General features: G+C 32.3%; 1 protein-coding gene across 1 annotated transcript in view; it reads right to left on the minus strand.

The window, feature by feature from the left end:
- The window catches only part of LOC139842758 (uncharacterized), a 46,111-nt gene that overhangs the window by 1,229 nt on the left and 23,475 nt on the right, over nucleotides 1-21,407 (minus strand). The window contains exons 2-4 of the mRNA XM_071832866.1: nucleotides 11,147-11,228; nucleotides 4,390-4,461; nucleotides 3,206-3,386 (exon numbers count right to left, since the gene is read on the minus strand). Coding sequence (XP_071688967.1) covers nucleotides 3,206-3,386; nucleotides 4,390-4,461; nucleotides 11,147-11,228 — 335 coding nt within the window. The remainder of the gene's footprint in view (nucleotides 1-3,205; nucleotides 3,387-4,389; nucleotides 4,462-11,146; nucleotides 11,229-21,407) is intronic.

A 21,407-nucleotide genomic window follows, 5' to 3' on the forward strand; every position in this document is an offset into this window, starting at 1 on the left:
ATTATTATTATTATTATATATACACAAATATGTACATATACAGTATAGTAGTTTTCAGCTATGATTTTTTAAATTTATAAAATCACGCGCCAAATTAATCCTAGGGAGTATAATATAATATCGACTTTTTTTCAGTTGGTCCCTCTATTATACTCCAAATCGCTAGTTTGGTCCCTCGGTTTTTAATTTGGCAATCAGAGTACTTGAGTTATTTTGATTTTGCAATTGGCGTCCTTCCGTCAACTGGACATCCAAATCGAACGTTAACTCCCATCACGTGAGTTACACGTGATGGGTATTATCGGAATTAATTTTTATTTTTTGGTATTTAATAAACCCAACGGGTATGGTCCCCCACTTTCATCCACCTCTTTCCACTCTTCTCAATTGAAACCCTAGTTCTTTTGCATACCGTATTAATCTAAAATTGGAGCTAAAAATCGTTAACAATGGAATGCTGGTGTGGTCGACCTTGTGTAATTCGAATTTCTGGCACTCAATCTAACCCTGGACGTCGATTCTATACTTGTGAAAAAAAGGTAAGAATGTTTATGTTGATTCGAATTTTATGAAATAATTTCTAGCATTTCATGTTTCTGTTGTTGCTCAGATCACAAGGTGCGACTTCTTTGCTTGGTATGATCCTCCAAATACAATGAATGCCCTAGCTACACTTATGAATGCCAAAATTGAAGTTGATGAAAAGCTTAAAGATGCAGAAAAAAGAGAGACGAATTAGAAGATGATGTGTATACTTAGCTGGATTGTGTTTGGTATTTATTTTTTCAGTCATTGAAATTGTGGTGTAGTTTGTTTGTTTTTTGTGAAAGCATGTATTCTGTACTTTGTAGAATGGTAATGGTAATGGATTGAAGATTCTTTTGTTCAATTTTGCATCTGTTTTTTTTCTGTATTTCAGTAACCAAAAAACACAAGACAATACAATAAATTGCAACTAAAGTCATACATTGTAACCAAAAAACACAAGACAATACAATACATTGTAACTAAAGTGATATAAAAAACATAAGCATTACCAAATGTCATACATTGTACCAAAAGACTACATAGTACCAGTTACCAAATGTGATGCCAACAAACCACCAACATTGTACCAAAGTGCTTAAAGTTACCAAAAGACAACAACACACCATAATAAAATACTAACATTGTACCAAGTTACATAACAAGTTTTAACTAAACATAAAACACATGATAAAAAACAAACCACCACCAACATTCACATCTTCTTCTTCCCTTTTCCAACTTCCATTGTCTTCTTTGAAGGAGATAGCTTTTCTTTCACTGTCTTTTTTGTCCACTTGTTATCCACATTCCCACTTCTTTTCTTCTCATCTGTACAGCCTCTCTTATTGTGTCCATAAGTACCACATGTGCCACACTTCTTTAGCTTGCCTATAAATATTAACAAAATAAATACCATATTAATTGAAATGGTACTAGATGTAAGTAATAAATAAAATGAACATACCTTGAGAGCTAAGTTTACCACTATCACCAATGTCATCAACCTAATTTTTTGACAACCTTCTTTTCTTTTTTGGACGACCAGGTGTGGAAATATTCTTTGGTGATACCAGTTTGAACATGCCTTCTGCCTTTGGCCATAAGCTTCTCCCATTCAATGGCTCAATGGTATATTGATAAGTGTTGATCCATGTATTTAACAAATACACTGTATGAACCCATGTTTCTGGTTCACCAATTTCCAAACCATTTTCACACATGTTATAAAACACTGCAATCACATGCTTACAAGGTAATCCTGTTAGTTCCCACTTTCTACAAGCACATGACCTAGTCTCCATATCCACAACATATTGATTAACTTTTCCACTCACTTGGTACCTTTGATTTCCACCCCATAAGACAGTACACTGGTGAGCCTCAGATTTGATTTTCTCAAACAATTTGGTGGCTGCAGGTGTTAAAGGGCCGTTAGTCTTGGAAATGTTGATCTTTACATTAACAATTCTTTTCATGCAATATTCTCGGATGTATTCTAAAGCTGTAACTATGGGTTTGTCACGTGCATCAACTAACCATCTGTTGAAACACTCACACATGTTACTGAGCAAGACATCTGATACAGCCCTTCCTGTAAAATGACTCCTTGCCCACTGATGGGCAGGAATTTTAGCTAACCAAACAAAAGCTTCATTATCAAACTCCTTCAATTGTTGCATAGCCTGCTCAAACTCAGGAACTGTTGTTACACTGGCACATCTCCACAAGTGATTCTTATAAGCAACACCCCTAAAATCGCCTTTCATATTCCCATGAATATGTCTAAGGCAGTGTCTATGCTCAGCACAAGGAAACACATTTGTAACAGCTTGTATTAAACCCTAACAGCATAAAGTAATAAAAGTTAAACTATTTAACCATTAACAAATATAATGTAAATAAATATGAATTAAACAAGTAATTATTACCTTTTGTCTGTCACTGATAAAAGTGAAGTTAGAATTGGTAGACAAGTCAATGTAGTCAGTTTTACCTTGTGTGTACACAACTTCACTACCCACTCTAAAATATCCACCATGATGTAACACAACCGTGAACAAATCAGGGTATACCTCTGAAAAATGTAAAAAAAATAAAGTTAACAAAACAATTAACTAATAATATTTAGGGTTCTGCAGAATTATGAGCTTTAGGGTGCATAAACCATACCGTATAATTGATCGATATCTTTTTGATCATTTTCTGATGTACGAATAGTCCATGAATCATCCATTTATAATCAATTTTGATTTTAGGGTTTTGTTCGTCGTAACAGTAATTGGAGGGATGGAGAGTGAAAAGAGGTGGATGAAAGTGGGGGACCATACCCGTTTGGGTTTATTAAATACCAAAAACTTAAGTTAATTCCGATAATACCCATCACGTGTAACTCACGTGATGGGAGTTAACGTTCGATTTGGATGTCCAGTTGACGGAAGGACGCCAATTGCAAAATCAAAATAACTCAGGTACTCTGATTGCCAAATTAAAAATCGAGGGACCAAACTAGCGATTTGGGGTATAATAGAGGGACCAACTGAGCAAAAAAGTCTATAATATCTATCAAAGTAGATTATTGAATTTCTTACACAAGCAACATAGATCATATAAATCAGTTACATTATCGGTATAGTGGTTTAAATTAAGAACTAATAATACAATTAGGTCAGAAATTAACCTCACACTTGGGAGCGTTGCTGTGATTAAGCCACTTTAAAAGGCAATCCTCGTGAACGAACTTCATACTGCCGCTACAAACACACGAATACCGTAAGTCTTCACCAGGATTAGAACAAATCTGGCAAACATCGCCGTCATCTTCATCGTCATCGTAAATCGAAGCTCCACTATTCTCTAAGGTTAATTTTGAAGCAGAAATTACAGATGATGACGAAGATCCCGATGCATTGAAGTCGGAGTTAATAACTTCGTCGAGTAACGCGGGAATCAATTGCTCACTCATTGTTGATTGACGATAGTAAATTAGGGTTACGGTAATCGGAGCGAATTGTTGACTGATGGATCGCGGAAACTGTGATGACCTTGTCTTATATTTACGACTACACGGTTTACAAAACGATACGATTCGGGCACTAAGAAAAACAATGGATAAAAGTAGCACGTTTTATATATAGTATGGATGGACTATGGACTATGGACTATGGAGTATAGACTATGGGGTAGTATTTGTATTTATATATATATATATATATATATATATATATATATATATATATATATATATATATATATATATATATATATAATAATAATAATAATATAATAATGTATAATAATGAAAACCCAATCCAAAACGAATAAAACCCCTGGTCGTTAATAAAACACGTTAAGTAATTTTATTATGAAAAAAGCTTCAAAAACCATACCATATTTAGGTTTATCAATTTATTCAATTAATTTACGGGAAAAGCTGATTAGTGCCCCAAGAGCATATGATAAGAACCATCAATGAATTATAGGTTTCCAAAATTGATGTAATCTGTAATTAATATTTATGTATAAATAAAAATAAATGAGTTTAATAAATGAATTTTAAATTATAAACGAAAATTTTAAGCACTTTTAATCCTTCTTATCGTGTGCCCTTAGGGCACAAATTAGCCAATAAAAATATTTTTTTTAATATTAACTTTTTTTTCAAAAATTTGATATTAATATTATTTATGACATGTTTAAATTATAATATGAAATTAAAATAGATATGGTATATTTTAGCATAGCCCTTAGGTAATTTTTATCATTTTCCTTTTATTATTATTATTATTATTATTATTATTATTAATATTAATTATTATTATTATTAATATCAATATCAATTATTATTATTATTAATATCAATATCAATTATTATTATTATTATTATTATTAATATTAATATTATTATTATTATTATTATTATTATTATTATTACTTTGATAATGCTAAAAATGAACATATATTTCATAGCATTATCCCTCAAGAAAGATAAGCTTTTAGTTGCAATTGTTCTATTTACAAGTGATATTCGTTTAAATAATAAAAGGTGAAGACAAAAGATAGATTCGACGAATTGAAGACGCAAAAGACCAAAAAGCTCAAAAGTACAAAGTACAATCAAAGTGGTTCAAATTATTGATGAGAAACGTCTATAAATTACAAGAGTACGAGCCGCAAAACGCAAAGTACAAGATATTAAATAGTACGAAAGGACGTTCGAAAATCCGGAACCGGGACCAGTGTCAACTCTCAACGCTCGACGCAGCGGACTAAAAATTATAAGTCAACTATGCACATAAATATAATATAATATATAAATAATTCTTAAAATTATATATATATTATATTATATATATAAACCGTCGTCAAATAAACAAACAAAAGCATGTGAGCTGTAAAAGAAGGCCATGTGATCGCATGGCCAGAAGGCACAAATGCCATGCGATCGAATGGTGAACAGTATCAGGCCACATCCTATAAAAAGCAACGAATTCAGTCGAATGTGATATACCTTTTTCTCTCTATCTCTCACGTAATATATATATATATATATATATATATAATAATTTTAATTTTAATTTAATAATAATAAGGGTATGTTAGTGAATGTTGTAAGTGTGTAAGTCGAAATTCTGTCCGTGTAACGCTACGCTATTATTAATCATTGTAAGTTATGTTCAACCTTTTTAAATTAATGTCTTGTAGCTAAGTTATTATTATGCTTATTTAAATTGAAGTAATCGTGATGTTGGGCTAAAATATTAAAGACGGGGTAATTAGGCTTTGTACCATAATTGGGGTTTGGACAAAAGAACGACACTTGTGAAAATTAGACTATGGGCTATTAATGGGCTTTATATTTGTTTAATTGAATGATAGTTCGTTAATTTAATATAAAGATTTATAATTGGACATACCTATAAATAACCACATACACTCGATCGGACACGATGGGCGGGATATTTATAAGTACTAATAATCGTTCATTTAACCGGACACGGGAATGGATTAATAGTTAATGGACTTATTAAAACAGGGGTGAATTACATACAAGGAAAATTGGTGTAATTATAGTTTAAGTCCCCAATTAGTTGGAATATTTGACTTCGGATATAAGGATAATTTGACGAGGATACTCGCACTTTATATTTATGACTGATGGACTGTTATGGACAAAAATCAGATGGACATATCGAATAATCCAGGACAAAGGACAATTAACCCATGGTAATAAACTAAAATCAACACGTCGAACATCATGATTACGGAAGTTTAAATAAGCATAATTCTTTTATTTCATATTTCATCGCACTTTTATTTTCCGTCTTTTTATTTAATTGCACTTTTAATTATCGCAATTTCATTTATTGTCATTTTATTTATCGCACTTTAATTTATCGCACTTTAATTATTATCATTTACTTTACGCTTTAAATTAAGTTTTTTTTATATATTTTACATTAGGTTTTAACTGCGACTAAAGTTTTAAAATCGAAAAACCGGTTATTAAACGGTAAAAAACCCCCTTTTATAATAATAATACTATTTATTTATATATTTATACAAATTTAGTTTTAAATATAGCGTTAAACTTGGCTAGCTTCCTGTGGAACGAACCGGTCTTACTAAAAACTACACTACTGTACGATTAGGTACACTGCCTATAAGTGTTGTAGCAAGGTTTAGGTATATCCACTCTATAAATAAATAAATAACTTGTGTAAAATTGTATCGTATTTAATAGTATTTCGTAGTAAATATATAACTATTTCGTATACACCTCTACGCACATCAAGTATTTTTGGCGCCGCTGCCGGAGACTGCTTAAACGCCGAAAGCGAAACGCTATATATATATATATATATATATATATATATATATATATATATATATATATATATATATATATATATATATATATATATATATATATATATATAAAAGATTTTTATTAAGTTTAATTTCTTTTTGTAAAAATTCGTTTTAAAAATTTAAAAATACAAAAACAAGAAAAAGAAAAATATATCTATATTTTTAAGTTTAGTTAAATTAAAAAGTTTATATTTTTATTTATTGTGAAAAAGTTATAAAACTAATAAGTAATATTTATATACTAAATATATTTATATCTTATATATTTTAAAAAAAAAAATAGAAAAAAATATATATAAAAAACTATAAACGGCCGTACTGTAGCAGCTCAAGATCAGACCTGGTATCCGATCTCATGCGATCGCATGAGCCCAAGCCGTGAAACCCATGCGACCGCATGGTCCCTTCTGACACGCCCAACTGAACCTGGTACAGCAATGATTATAGAGTATTAATTATTATTATTATTATAAACCCTAATTAGGGTTAATTATTTAATTAATTAGTTTAGTTTTTAGTTTTAATTTGTAATTTAAGTTTTAATTAGTTTTATTAATTATATAAATTAATACTTTTATAAAATAAATAATATAAAAATAATTTTTTTATAAAAATTAGTAATTTTATCATTTTTTTGTCTCTTTTTATAAATTGTATATTTTTATTATTTAGTACGTAATTTATATTTTTATCGCTCGTAACTAGTTTTAAGATATAGTTTTTGCCGTAGTTATTTTTATTTCTAGATTTTTAGGATTTGCCGTAAAATCCCTTAAGTGCTTTTTCTTTAGACTAAGATTTAAGTGCTTTAGAATTTTGCGACGCCGTTTTAAGATTTTAGTACTTTTTAAGTTATTGCCGTTTTGGATTTAGAATTCCTTTAAGCTTTAATACCTTTAGATGTAACTTTTAATTTTTAGTTTTTAGACTTTTAAGTTTCGACGCGCTACGTTCTTTTTATTATTTTTCGACATTTTATTTTTCGACGTTTTTCTACGCACTCTTTTTCTTTCTTATTTCTCGACGCTCTAGTTTTTAGGATATAGAATTTTCTATTTCTTCTCTAAAATTTCTTTAAATTTCAATGAAAAACTATTTTAAGTGGTTAAATTAATAGACATCCAAAATTTTATGGTTCGTAGTAATAGTTGAATTTGTTAGTGGCGAGTTGTGGGTTTTCGATTTAAAGGGTCCTGGCTACCTGCTGCATCTATTGGCTATTCGAAACGTGGGCAAAATCAGAAAAGTCTATTAATTTGATAACTTATATAATTTTTATCTTTTATAACTAATAGGATATTCAGTGAATGCACCGAGCAAAACGTTCACCACCTTTCATACGTTCACCACCTGTAACCAGATGAAGACATCTAGCCAATATTGTCGCCGTTGATTTTTCTTTAGAATCGTCATCCAGTCGACCAAGTACTCCAATTCAAATTTCCGATAATCCATTTTTTGAACCCGACCTCACAATTGAGAATCCGGAGGATATTCAGGGACAATTCAGAGATCCTGAACCATTAATCTTTCCTCTGGAACCACCAATCATTCAAACAGAGATTGTCGAGGAACAAACCATTAAATCAGAATCTTCTAGTGATTCAAATTCAACAAATTCAATCATGGAAAATCTGGAACCTCTAAGTATGGAAGAACGAATGAGAGCTAAACGCACTGGCCAAGGTCACGCAATTACTCAACCAGACATTAATGCGCCAGATTATGAAATCAAAGGACAAATCCTACACATGGTAACTAATCAATGTCAAATTAGTGGTGCACCGAAGGAAGATCCAAATGAACATCTTCGTACCTTTAATATGATTCGCACTCTCTTTAAAATAAGAGAAGTGGAGGATGAACAGATATATCTCATGTTATTTCCCTGGACTTTAAAGGGAGAAGCCAAAGATTAGTTAGAATCGTTACCTGAAGGGGCGATTGATACATGGGACGTTTTAGTTGAAAAATTTCTTAAACAATTCTTTCCGGCATCTAAAGCCATGAGACTTCAAGGAGAAATTGTTACGTTCACGCAAAAGCCAAATGAAACTCTATATGAAGCGTGGACAAGATTTGGAAAGTTATTGAGAGGATGTCCGCAATATGGTTTAGACACTTATCAAATAGTACAAATATTCTACCAAGGATGCGACATCACTACAAGAAAAGATATCGATATAGCAGCTGGTGGTTCCATTATGAAGAAAATAGCAACTGAAGCTTACAAAATTATTGATAACACTGCTTCCCACTCACATGAGTGGCACCAAGAAAAAGATATCGTTAGATCATCTAAAGCAGCTAGAGCTGATTCTAGCCATGACTTTGATTCCATTTCCGCAAAGATAGATGCTGTCAAGAGATGAATGGAAAAGATGACTAAGGATATTCACTCAATACGAATTAGTTATGAGCAGTGTGGAGGACCACATTTGACAAAAGATTGTCTCAGTATTGAACAAACAATGGAACAAAGAGAGAATGTTTCATACATGAACCAAAGGCCTGGAAATAATTATCAAAATAATTATCAAACGCCAAGACCAATCTACAATCAAAATCAGAATTATAACCGAAATGTTCCATACAACAACCAACAAGGTCCTAGCAATCAACAAGTATCTAACAATACTTACAATCAGCAAAGACCTATTTTTCAAAACAAACCACCACAAACCGATGATAAAAAGCCAAATTTAGAAGACATGATGTCGAAGCTAGTTGAATCTCAAACTCAATTTTTCACATCTCAGAAACAAACCAATGAACAAAATGCTCAAGCATTTAGAAATCAACAAGCTTCTATTCAAAATTTGAAACAAGAAGTAAGCAACCTAGCAAGGTTGATAGGTGAAAGAAAACCGGGAAGTCTACCTAGCGATACAAATGCTAACCCCCGGAATGAAACAGCTAAAGCCATTACCACGAGAAGTGGTATTACACTTAAACCACCTGAAATACCTGTAATTTCTGATGACTCTATTCCTACTCTACAAGAACCACAACCTGAGCAAAATAAGGAAACATAACCGGTAGTTGAAAAGGTTAATGAAGATAACACAGTTAAGGCTAAACCTTATGTTAAACCATACCAACCACCACTTCCTTACCCGAGTAAGATGAGAAAAGAAAAACTTAAAGCCGAGCAATCCAAATTCTTGGATATGTTTAAACAGATAAATGTTAATCTTCCTTTCATTGATGTGATCTCAGGAATGCCTAGATATGCTAAATTTCTGAAAGATCTAATCACAAATAGAAAGAAAATGAAAGAACTCTCGGCTGTTACAATGAATGCTAATTGTTCTGCAGTGCTGTTGAATAAGATACCAGAAAAATTATCAGATCCAGGAAGTTTCACAATTCCATGTTTTCTGGATAGTCTTAGTTCAATAGAAGCATTGGCAGACTTAGGTGCTAGTATAAATCTAATGACGTATTCACTATGCACTAAACTAGACCTTGGAGAATTGAAACCAACAAGAATAAGTATACAACTAGCCGATCGATCAGTAAAATATCCTAGAGGGATAATGAAGAACATGCTAGTTAAAGTTGGTACTTTAGTATTTTCAGTAGATTTTGTTATTCTGGACATGGAAGAAGATTCTCGAGTTCCTCTCATATTAGGAAGACCATTCTTAAACACGGCTAAAGCAATAATAGACGTGTTCGGTAAAAAACTAACCCTAAGTATAGAGGACGAGAGGGTTACCTTTTCTGTTGATAGAGCCATGCAACAACCGCAATCTGCAGATGATACATGTTATTACATTCAAACTATAGATTCACATGCAGAATTGTTAGAAGAATTTTCAGAATTACATGGAACAGGAGAATGTTCTTTAGGAGGAGGAACTGAACCAATTGATAAAGCTGAAATGTTAGCCGCACTCATGGCTAATGAATATGAACCAACAACAGAAGAACTTCAAATGCTAAAAGAAGAAGACAGATATCGATATAAATCATCGATAGAAGAACCACCGACATTAGAGTTAAAGCCACTTCCAATCCATTTGGAATACGCTTATTTACATGGTGAATCTGAATTACCTGTAATAATATCATCTTCTCTTACTGAAAATGAAAAATTTCAACTCATTTCTGTGCTAAAAGCTCATAAACCAGCTATTGCATGGAAGATTCATGACATTAAAGGCATAAGTCCTTCATATTGCACACATAAAATCCTTATGGAAGAAGGTCATAAAACGTATGTGCAACGTCAAAGAAGACTAAATCCAAATATGCAAGATGTTGTTAAGAAAGAAATTATTAAACTGCTAGATGCAGGTTTAATTTATCCAATCTCTGATAGTCCATGGGTAAGCTCAGTTCAATGTGTACCTAAGAAGGGTGGCATGACTGTCATCACAAATTAAAAAAATGAGCTTATTCCTACTAGGACTGTAACAGGATGGCGTGTTTGTATTGATTATAGAAAATTAAATGACGCCACCAGAAAAGTCACTTTCCCTTACCTTTCATTGATCAAATGTTGGAAAGATTAGCCGGAAATAGTTACTATTGTTTTCTTGACGGTTTCTCCGGATACTTTCAAATTCTAATAGCACCATGTTCATTTGGATCTTCCTTCAGTGCACCACTAAATTGGCATTGATTAGTTACCATGTGTAGGATTTGTCCTTTGATTTCATAATCTAACGCATTAATGTCTGGTTGAGTAATTGCGTGACCTTGGCCAGTGCGTTTAGCTCTCATTCGGTCTTCCATACTTAGAGGTTTCAGATTTTCCATGATTGAATTTGTTGAATCTGAATCACTAGAAGATTCTGATTTAATGGTTTGTTCCTCGACAATCTCTGTTTGAATGATTGGTGGTTCCGGAGGAAAGATTAATGGTTCAGGATTTTTGAATTGTCCCTGAATATCCTCCGGATTCTCAATTGTGAGGTCGGGTTCAAAAAATAGATTATCGAAAATTTGAATTAGAGTACTTGGTCGACTGGATGACGATTCTAAAGAAAAATCAACGGCGACAATATTAGCTAGATGTCTTGATCTGGTTACATGGTGAACGTATGAAATGTGGTGAACGTTTTGCTCGGTGCATTCACTGAATATCCTATTAGTTATAAAAGATAAAAATTATATAAGTTATAAAATTAATAGACTTTTTTGATTTTGGCCACGTTTCAAATAGCCAATAGATGCAGCAGGTAGCCAGGACCCTTTAAATCGGAAGCCCACAACTCGCCACTAACAAATTCAACTATTACTACGAACCGGAAAATTTTGGATGTCTATCAATTTAACCACTTAAAATAATTTTTCGTTGAAATTTAAAGAAATTTTAGAGAAGAAATAGAAAATTCTATATCCTAAAAACTAGAGCGTCGAGAAATAAGAAAGAAAAAGAGTGCGTCGAAAAACGTCGAAAAATAAAAGGTCGAAAAATAATAAAAAGAACGTAGCGCGTCGAAACTTAAAAGTCTAAAAACTAAAAATTAAAAGTTACGTCTAAAGGTATTAAAGCTTAAAGGAATTCTAAATCCAAAACGGCAATAACTTAAAAAGTACTAAAATCTTAAAACGGCGTCGCAAAATTCTAAAACACTTAAATCTTAGTCTAAAGAAAAAGCACTTAAGGGATTTTTACGGCAAATCCTAAAAATCTAGAAATAAAAATAACTACGGCAAAAACTATATCTTAAAACTAGTTACGAGCGATAAAAATACAAATTATGTACTAAATAATAAAAATATACAATTTATAAAAAGAGACAAAAAAATGATAAAATTACTAATTTTTATAAAAATATTATTTTTATATTATTTATTTTATAAAAGTATTAATTTATATAATTAATAAAACTAATTAAAACTTAAATTACAAATTAAAACTAAAAACTAAACTAATTAATTAAATAATTAACCCTAATTAGGGTTTATAATAATAATAATAATTAATACTCCGTAATCATTGCTGTACCAGGTTCAGTTGGGCGTGTCAGAAGGGACCATGCGGTCGCATGGGTTTCACAGCTTGGGCTCATGCGATCGCATGAGATCGGATACCAGGTCTGATCTTGGGCTGCTACAGTATGGCCCGCTTATAGTTATATATATATATATATATATATATATATATATATATATATATATTATTTTTTTCTGTTTTTTTAAATATATAAGATATAAATATATTTAGTATATAAATATTACTTATTAGTTTTATAACTTTTTCACAATAAATAAAAATATAAACTTTTTAATTTAACTAAACTTAAAAATATAGATATATTTTTCTTTTTCTTGTTTTTGTATTTTTAAATTTTTAAAACGTATTTTTACAAAAAGAAATTAAACTTAATAAAAATCTTATATATATATATATATATATATATATATATATATATATATATATATATATATATATATATATATATATATATATATATATATATATAGCGTTTCGCTTCCGGCGTTTAAGCAGTCCCCGGCAGCGGCGCCAACAATAGCACCCGAGGACCAAGAGAAAACCACGTTCACATGCCCTTATGGTACTTTTGCTTACAAACGCATGCCATTTGGACTTTGCAACGCCCCTGCAACCTTTTAAAGGTGCATGATGGCAATTTTTCACGATATGATAAAAGAATGCATGGAAGTTTTCATGGATGACTTTTCAGTCTTCGGTGATACTTTTGAAACATGTCTAGTTAATCTTGAACGAATGCTAATTAGATGCGAACAATCAAATCTAGTACTTAATTGGGAGAAATGCCATTTCATGGTTAAAAAAGGCATCGTTCTTGGTCATAAAATTTCAAAGGAAGGAATTGAAGTGGATAGAGCTAAAGTAGATGTAATTGCTAAACTTTCACATCCCACCAATGTTAGAGGAGTTAGGAGTTTTCTAGGGCATGCCGGTTTTTAACGACGTTTCATAAAAGATTTTTCTAAAATTGCTACTCCTATGAATAAACTCCTAGAAAAGGATGCTCCATTCATCTTTTCGGATGAATGCATCAAATCTTTTAATATTCTTAAAGAAAAACTCACTAATGCGCCGATCATGATAACTCCAAATTGGAATCTACCATTTGAACTAATGTGCGATGCAAGTGATTTTGCAATGGGAGCCGTTTTAGGACAAAGGATTGAAAAACGATTTCAACCTATTTATTACGCTAGTAAGACGTTACAAGGAGCACAAACAAACTACACAACTACTGAAAAAGAACTCTTTGCTATTGTCTTTGCTTTTGACAAATTTCGTTCATATCTCGTTTTAGCTAAAACGATGGTCTATACCGACCATTCTGCTCTTAGATACCTATTTTCAAAACAAGATGCTAAACCACGATTAATCCGTTGGATATTACTCTTACAAGAGTTCGATATTGAAATTCGAGATAAAAAGGGAGCAGAAAATCTCGCCGCTGATCATCTTTCTCGTCTTGAAAATCCCGAATTAGAAGTCCTAAATGAATCGGTCATACAAGACAACTTTCCTGATGAATATCTATTGAAGATAGATTATAGTGAAATTCCATGGCTTGCAGACTATGCAAACTACTTAGTATGTAGATTCCTTAAAAAAGGGTTATCGTACCAAAAACGAAAGAAATTCTTTAGTGATATAAAACACTATTTTTGGGAAGATCCACATTTGTTTAAAAGTTGTCCCGATGGAATAATACGCCGATGTGTATTCGGGGATGAAGCCAGTCAAATCTTAAACCATTGTCACACAGGACCAACCGGAGGCAATTATGGGCTTCAACTCACAGCAAGAAAAAGTTTATGATGCTGGATTCTATTGGCCTACAATTTTCAATGACGCACACCTTCTTTGCAAATCCTGTGATGCTTGTCAAAGGGCCGGAAAAATAAGTCAACGTGATGAAATGCCACAAAATGTCATTCAAGTATGTGAAGTATTTGACATTTGGGGTATTGATTTTATGGGTCCATTTCCAAAACCTCATAATAATCTCGACATTTTCGTTGCCATTGATTATGTATCTAAATGGGCGGAAGCACAAGCTCTCCCAACTAACGACGCACGAGTTGTAGTCAACTTCTTAAAACGTCTTTTTGCAAGGTTCGGAACACCGAAAGCTTTAATAAGTGATCGGGGTACTCATTTTTGTAATCATCAACTTGAGAAAGTTCTCAAAAGATATGGAGTAACTCATAAAATCTCAATCGCTTATCATCCACAAACAAGTGAACAAGTTGAAAATACCAACCGAGCATTAAAACGTATTATAGAGAAAATCGTAGGATCAAATCCGAAGGAATGGTCCATGAAATTAGAGGATGCAGTCTGGGCTTTTAGAACAGCCTACAAAACTCTAATTGGAACCACACCTTTTAAACTCGTTTACGAAAAAGCATGTCACCTTCCAGTAGAAATTGAGCACAAAGCATTTTGGGTTTTGAAGACATGTAATCTTGATTTACATGAAGCTGGACGTCTACGGTTAAGTCAACTAAACGAATTAGAGGAATTAAGACATGAAGCATATGAAAATTCATTAATCTATAAGGAAAGAACGAAGAAATGGCATGATAAAAGAATCAGAAATTCAAAAGAATTTAAAGAAGGAGACAGAGTTCTTCTTTTCAATTCACGATTCAAGCTATTTCCTGGAAAATTGAAATCAAGATGGTCTGGACCATTCATAGTCAAAAGAGTTTTTTCGTACGGAACAATAGAGTTAATAAATTCAAATGGAGTTGAATTTAATGTTAATGGTCACAAAGTTAAACATTACATAGATAATCCGATGGAAGTTGACGATGAAGTTAATCACAATTTCGACACCACAGCTAACTAAGTGTGGGAAGGTTCGAATCTTTTTAGGGTAATATATATTTCTGTTAGAGTTAGATATTATGTTTTCGTGTAGTTTCCGAGAATGGAATCCGAATGGTCTTTTCCTAGCAGACCCTAAAGAACTAGTCTTCTCCCTTCATTCTGAATTTTTATTTTTTTTAGGTTTTACGAGATGAAGAATTCATTTGATCTGAACCATGGTCTAATGCTACATGCTATGATTACTAAACGTAATAATGACACCCTTCCGAGTGAACTGTTATCCTTCATAAGAGGCAAAATGGACGGAGTAAGAAAAGAACTCAGGAAAGATCATCATAAGATACATTTTGGTAAAGAAAAATCAAAATCCGCAACAAAAAGAAGAGCACGACACCTTGAAAGATGTTATAAATGCGGAAAATGGTCACACGAAGGTAAATGTTCAAATAATCAAACATATTCAAATACCAAATTTGTTACTCTATGCAGAGAAGGACCGTTCATATGTTTAGAAGAAAAGATATTGAAGAATCGAGGTTACGCTTGCGTAGCTATGGAATATCAAATCAAACGACTCTCCTATGAGTCAGCTAAAGCAGGTCTCTGAGAATTCTATCTCACATGTAAGTATGTACAGTTTTTTTTATTGCTTTTAACCTTTTGATAATAAACGCTTAATTGTTCGCTATAAAGTATTAAATTGGTATTCAATAAAATTAGGTATGCGTAACCGAAATTATTGATATCATGCAAAAATTTATTACATCACTGCGAAATTTACCGTTTATTCTTAAGGTATAAATATCTTTAATCAATCAATCCAAAATATTTCAGAAATTCGTCAGGAGTAAAACTAGGTAATATAGCCGAAATTACTTTACCCAAAAGAGGGGCGTATATTTTTGATAATATTTGATTGATTAAAGTGGGATAAAAGACCAAAAAGATTTTTAATTTTAATTTTTACCATGTTTTTAAAATTAATATATAAATATTAAATTAATATTGTAAACTTTTTAAAATCAATATATTTAAGTTTGTAAGTATTTAAAAATTAATATTTTTAATATAAGTTTGTAAAATTAATGTACAAAAATATTAATAATATTAATATAAAATTTTATGCTTTTTAAATTTAAGTTTGGTGTGAATTTAAAAATAAAAATTTACTTTATTTCACTAAGTTAAAAAATGATTTTAAAATTCGTCGTGAGTTGAAACTAGGTCGTTGAACCGAAATTACTTTACCCGAGGGCGGGACGAGAACTTTTATTATCATTATTTTTAATGTTATTGAATTAAAGTATGCCAAAAACATTAAAAAAACCCAAAAATCTTTGCTTTTAAAACCGCGCTTAAAAATGACAAATTTTAAAATTTTGTCGAGAGGCGGACTAGGACAACGATCCGAAACGCCCTCATTCTAAAAGAAACAAATTTTTAAAATTTATTAATTTATGTTTTCTTAGTTGAAGGTTTTTATATATATAAAAAAAAAAAACCAGACTCCATGCGATCGCATGAGGTTTCCCCTTCATTTCCATGCCGTCGCATGAAGACCGAAATCTGGCCAGAAATAAAAAGAGCAGCGAGCTGCTGCTGCTCCTCACTCCACACACACAAACACGAACATACTCCCAAAATCACCCCTAAATTCGCAATTTTTCACCAAAATCAACCAAATTTCTTGCTATAATCCGCTCTAATCATGAAATTGTTTAGAAGTTTTTCAAAGAAGGTAACAATTACACCCCTAAACCTCTCTAAATTTGATTTTTAGTGTTCTTGAGCAATAATTTACCTAATTTGATTTTGTTAATTTCTAGTGTAATTAGAGTTAAATTGTTAGTATATTATGCATGTATAACCTAGATTGATGCTATTTAACATGATTTGAAGTCAAAAACTTCAAAATTTTTAGGAATCTAGGGTTTGTGTTCTTGAGCAAATTGAGGCTTTTTGATATAAACAGGTTATGGCCGATTTTTGTCATGAATTATTGCTAAATTAAGTAATGTAACATGTTTAGGTAGCTAAATGATCCAAACTTTGATCCTAAACATGATTTTTGAGAATTAAAGTGGACTTTTTAGGTCTAAAATTCATGAACTTGATTAAATTGACGTAAATGCCATTTGAAACTTGTTTAATTGCTAGTAATGGTTATTTTAACATGTTATTTGAGTTGAATGCTTATGAACTTTGTAAACATTTTCATATATGCTTATTTGAAAAGTGTAGAATTGTTAAAATTGTGAAAATGTGTATAAGTTTAATTTTGATTAAACATGTTATTGTAATTGTTTCAAGTTGTTATTTTGCTAACACTAATGCATATTTGGATGCACAAATTTTGTGTTTAATGTGTTTTGCAGAGATTTACCGATACTGATGGTGCATCATCATCATCTAGGCAACCTGCTCCAGAACCTGAACCAGAAATGCAATATGAACCGGAGCAACAACAGGAACAACAACAACAACCTGATCAACATGTACCATATTATGATCCGCAACTAGAATATGTTAATGCCTACGTAAAATTTCCGATTCATCCGATAGTAGAACACCCAACGATTCATGAAGAACAGTTGCATCCCAATTTGAGATTTGATCGAAGTTGGAGAGATTACCCGACATACCAAAGTAACAAATTTAAACTGGTAACAAAGAATGTAGAAGTACCGAGGGTAATTGATTGGGAGCCTTTGGAAAGGGTCCAACTAGTTAACTCAGTTAGACAGCATCTGATCCAAAGGTATGGCAGCTCTTCTTTTTCCGATTGAGAACGTTTATTCACCATTCGTAGGCCTGTATATAAGGAATGGTGTGTTGAGCTTATGAGTACTATTTCACTTAATGCGGATGTAGTTAGGTTAGATGATAGAAGTTTTCTTATATTTTTACTTGGCCGTAGGATGTACAGAATGTCCATGCTGGACATGTCCAGTGCTTTACAGATTTACACTCCTGGTGAATTACTACTACCTAATTGTATGAATTTGATTTATCATGGGGAGCGGGTAGATAGGAATTTTGACGCGGACGCCGTCTGAAGGCGTATGTCAGATTATAATATTTTTACTCTGGGAGGAAGACACTCCTATTTAGATATTAACAAAGCAGAGCTACGTATTATACATAGATTTTTAGCTAATTCGATTACACAAAGAGGTAAAAATAAGGAGAAGATGACCTTACACGATTTATTTTACCTTAAGTGTATTCGAAATCCTAGAAGCTTTGTTAATATCCCCTAGTGTGTTGGTTTTTATCTGTCCAAAGTAGTGGCAGGAATACAGGACGGGGGAGTAATAGAAGGAGGTATTTTTGTTACTCTCATTGGAGAGTATTTGAGTGTAGATAGGGATCAAGGAGGTCCACTGATGGTGTGTAGGGAACAGGTGGATACTTTAGGATTGAAGGTCTATCAGGGTGCTAAAGTATTAAAGAGCATACGCAATCAAGCAGTACCATATGATGGTCGTCATCCTCAGGTAGAGAGAGGATCAGATGAGGAAATAAAGGAAGCGGATGACATTAGGGATGTCATTAGGAAGGCTATGACTGACGTCTACCAGCATATAGATGAGGTAGAAATGACAAACCAGGATAGACATAGTGTACGAGCAGTGGCAAGCCGAGAATGTTTACGAGCATTCTAGGCAACGACAGCATGATAGATGGCACTATCATCAGCATCAGATCATGAGCCAGCTATCACCTCAGGTACCAAATAACTACATACTGACCCGACCTGCTTACTATCCTCCACACCAGCCCGATATGCGACCACCATTTACTCTCTACGACCCTAACCAGGCCTATCAGTACACCTATAACCAACCGTGGAACCCGCCCGACGACATGAACTGGAATCCCTATCCAGATTGATATAGTTCCCGTTGGTGATTTTTATCTTTTTATTATTTTTATTTATTTATGTTTAAACATATAGTATTGTGATACTTTTAATGTAATGTTTAATATTTTTATTATATTGTACTAATATTTCATATTTGATTTGAAAGTGAGATTTTAAGTCTCATTTCAAATTACCATGCATGTTTATATTTGTATTGTATGTATTTTATTTCATATACACAACAGGGTAAAACAGCGCATTTTCAAAGACTGGCATTAAGTTCAACAAAAGCTACTAATTTTGACGACAAAACGAAAAACAAATGTGATGTAACAACAAGACGGAATGAACAAATGATGTGCACCATTTATCATTCAGCAAACAAACGCCAATATGTTTGGAAACTTTGGTAAAATTTAATCATTTTTCTACGCTAATCACCATCAATAATTTAATTTATTATTGATTTCTTGCAAATGAGGGCATTGCAAGATCTTAAGTGTGAGAAGGGGTTAAATTCTTTCGGATTTTTAAAATTTTAATTTAAACAATTGGTTACCATTAAAAATACTAGTAATGCAGTAGTTGTATTAGAATCTAGTGCTCTCTGATAATAAAGAACAACCATAGTCTTATATACTGACTACCCAATTCTAGTAAAATTTTTCAAAATTTTCAAATAAATGAATTTTCAAAATCATGTTTATACATATTTATGAACGATAAAACTAGGTGTTAACATCGAAATTATTGTTACCTCGGAAAGGACATAAATTGAGAAACAACCCAAAATGTTAGAATTCATTTAAAATGAAATAGAGGACAATAAAAAGGCAAAGAAAGGAAAATAAAAGCCAAGTGTAGGAAAAATTTACCAAGTTATTTAAAACATATATCACATATTTTTGTACAAATAATTGAAGATACTTTTCTTTTGGACAAAATTAACTGTTTTACCCGGTAAATTGTAATATATTTGAAAGAAAGATGGATCTACATGATGAATCAATTCCATCATTAAAAGGAAGTAAAGTCTTCCAAAAAAGAAACGCGCTTCTCGATTTAGGTTAGGAAGTTGTCGTCCAGACCAGCTGTAGGTTGAAGAAAAATCTAGAAAAGTCATCTCTAAAATCATCTGGAAATCCACGGACCTCAGCATCAAACAGGGTCGCCAAGTGGTCAGACTTATCCTAACCATTAGAGGATCTGTCTCGTAAAATGGAGAGGGCGCCGTGCAAATTAGCTTGATAAGACTAATGAATCAGATTCCCAGAAAGGATAATCTCCTTAAAGATCAAAAATCAGCTTTTAAGCCTGATATTACTCAATCCTTGAGATTGACCTTAAAGATTGAGAATTCAAACTCATAGAATTCGATGATATCTAAACTCGAGCTTGAACGAGAAAATATTTTGATCAAAATTACAAACCGATTTGTTTTCTGAAAAACCCATTTTCAATGCGTTCATTACCATTGAACGTAAAATCCTAAGAATTCACCTGGAATTCATTAGGTCACCTGAACCAAATCGGGTGTCAACCGTAAGAACGGTGGTTGCATAGCATGGTCAAAGACAGGACTTTGTGCCAGACCGAAAAACTATAGGGTGATCTTTACTATTGCTCCTACAAAGGATAGTAATTGCATCCGACACGATATAGACCATAATCAAAAGCATGTCACGGGACATTGCCTTAACAGTTGCTTGTTCAACGCTTTTCTTTACAACCGGACGGTAGTTTACCGAAAGGTAATAAACGGAGCAAGTATACTGGACGTGTTTCTTTCCCAATACAAGGTTAGCAAGTGGGTGACACAAAACTGCAAGTTTTGAGCTAAAATTTTCAAATCTGAAACCCACAAAATCCACAAAAAGATTTTGCAAACACCGATGAAGGGTTATTCCGGAAAACTTATCTAGGGTAAAAGCTAGATTTTATTTTTGAAAGATCAAATGTTTTCATAAAGATCCAATTTCCTTAAAAGATCTAAATTTTCATAGTCATGTGGGACTGTAAACTACATCGTTACTACCATTGTTCATACCGCCGTATAGAAATCACTGATGTACAAAGTGTGAAGAATAAAGAAGTGATTCTAGTATTTTTATTTCAAGACTATATTGCTTGAGGACAAGCAACGCTCAAGTGTGGGAATATTTGATAATGCTAAAAACGAACATATATTTCATAGCATTATCCCTCAAGAAAGACAAGCTTTTAGTTGCAATTGTTCTATTTACAAGTGATATTCGTTTAAATAATAAAAGGTGAAGACAAAAGATAGATTCGACGAATTGAAGACGCAAACGACCAAAAAGCTCAAAAGTACAAAGTACAATCAAA

This window comes from Rutidosis leptorrhynchoides, chromosome 4 (assembly GCF_046630445.1).
Source record: "Rutidosis leptorrhynchoides isolate AG116_Rl617_1_P2 chromosome 4, CSIRO_AGI_Rlap_v1, whole genome shotgun sequence".
NCBI classification, from domain to species: Eukaryota; Viridiplantae; Streptophyta; class Magnoliopsida; order Asterales; family Asteraceae; genus Rutidosis; species Rutidosis leptorrhynchoides.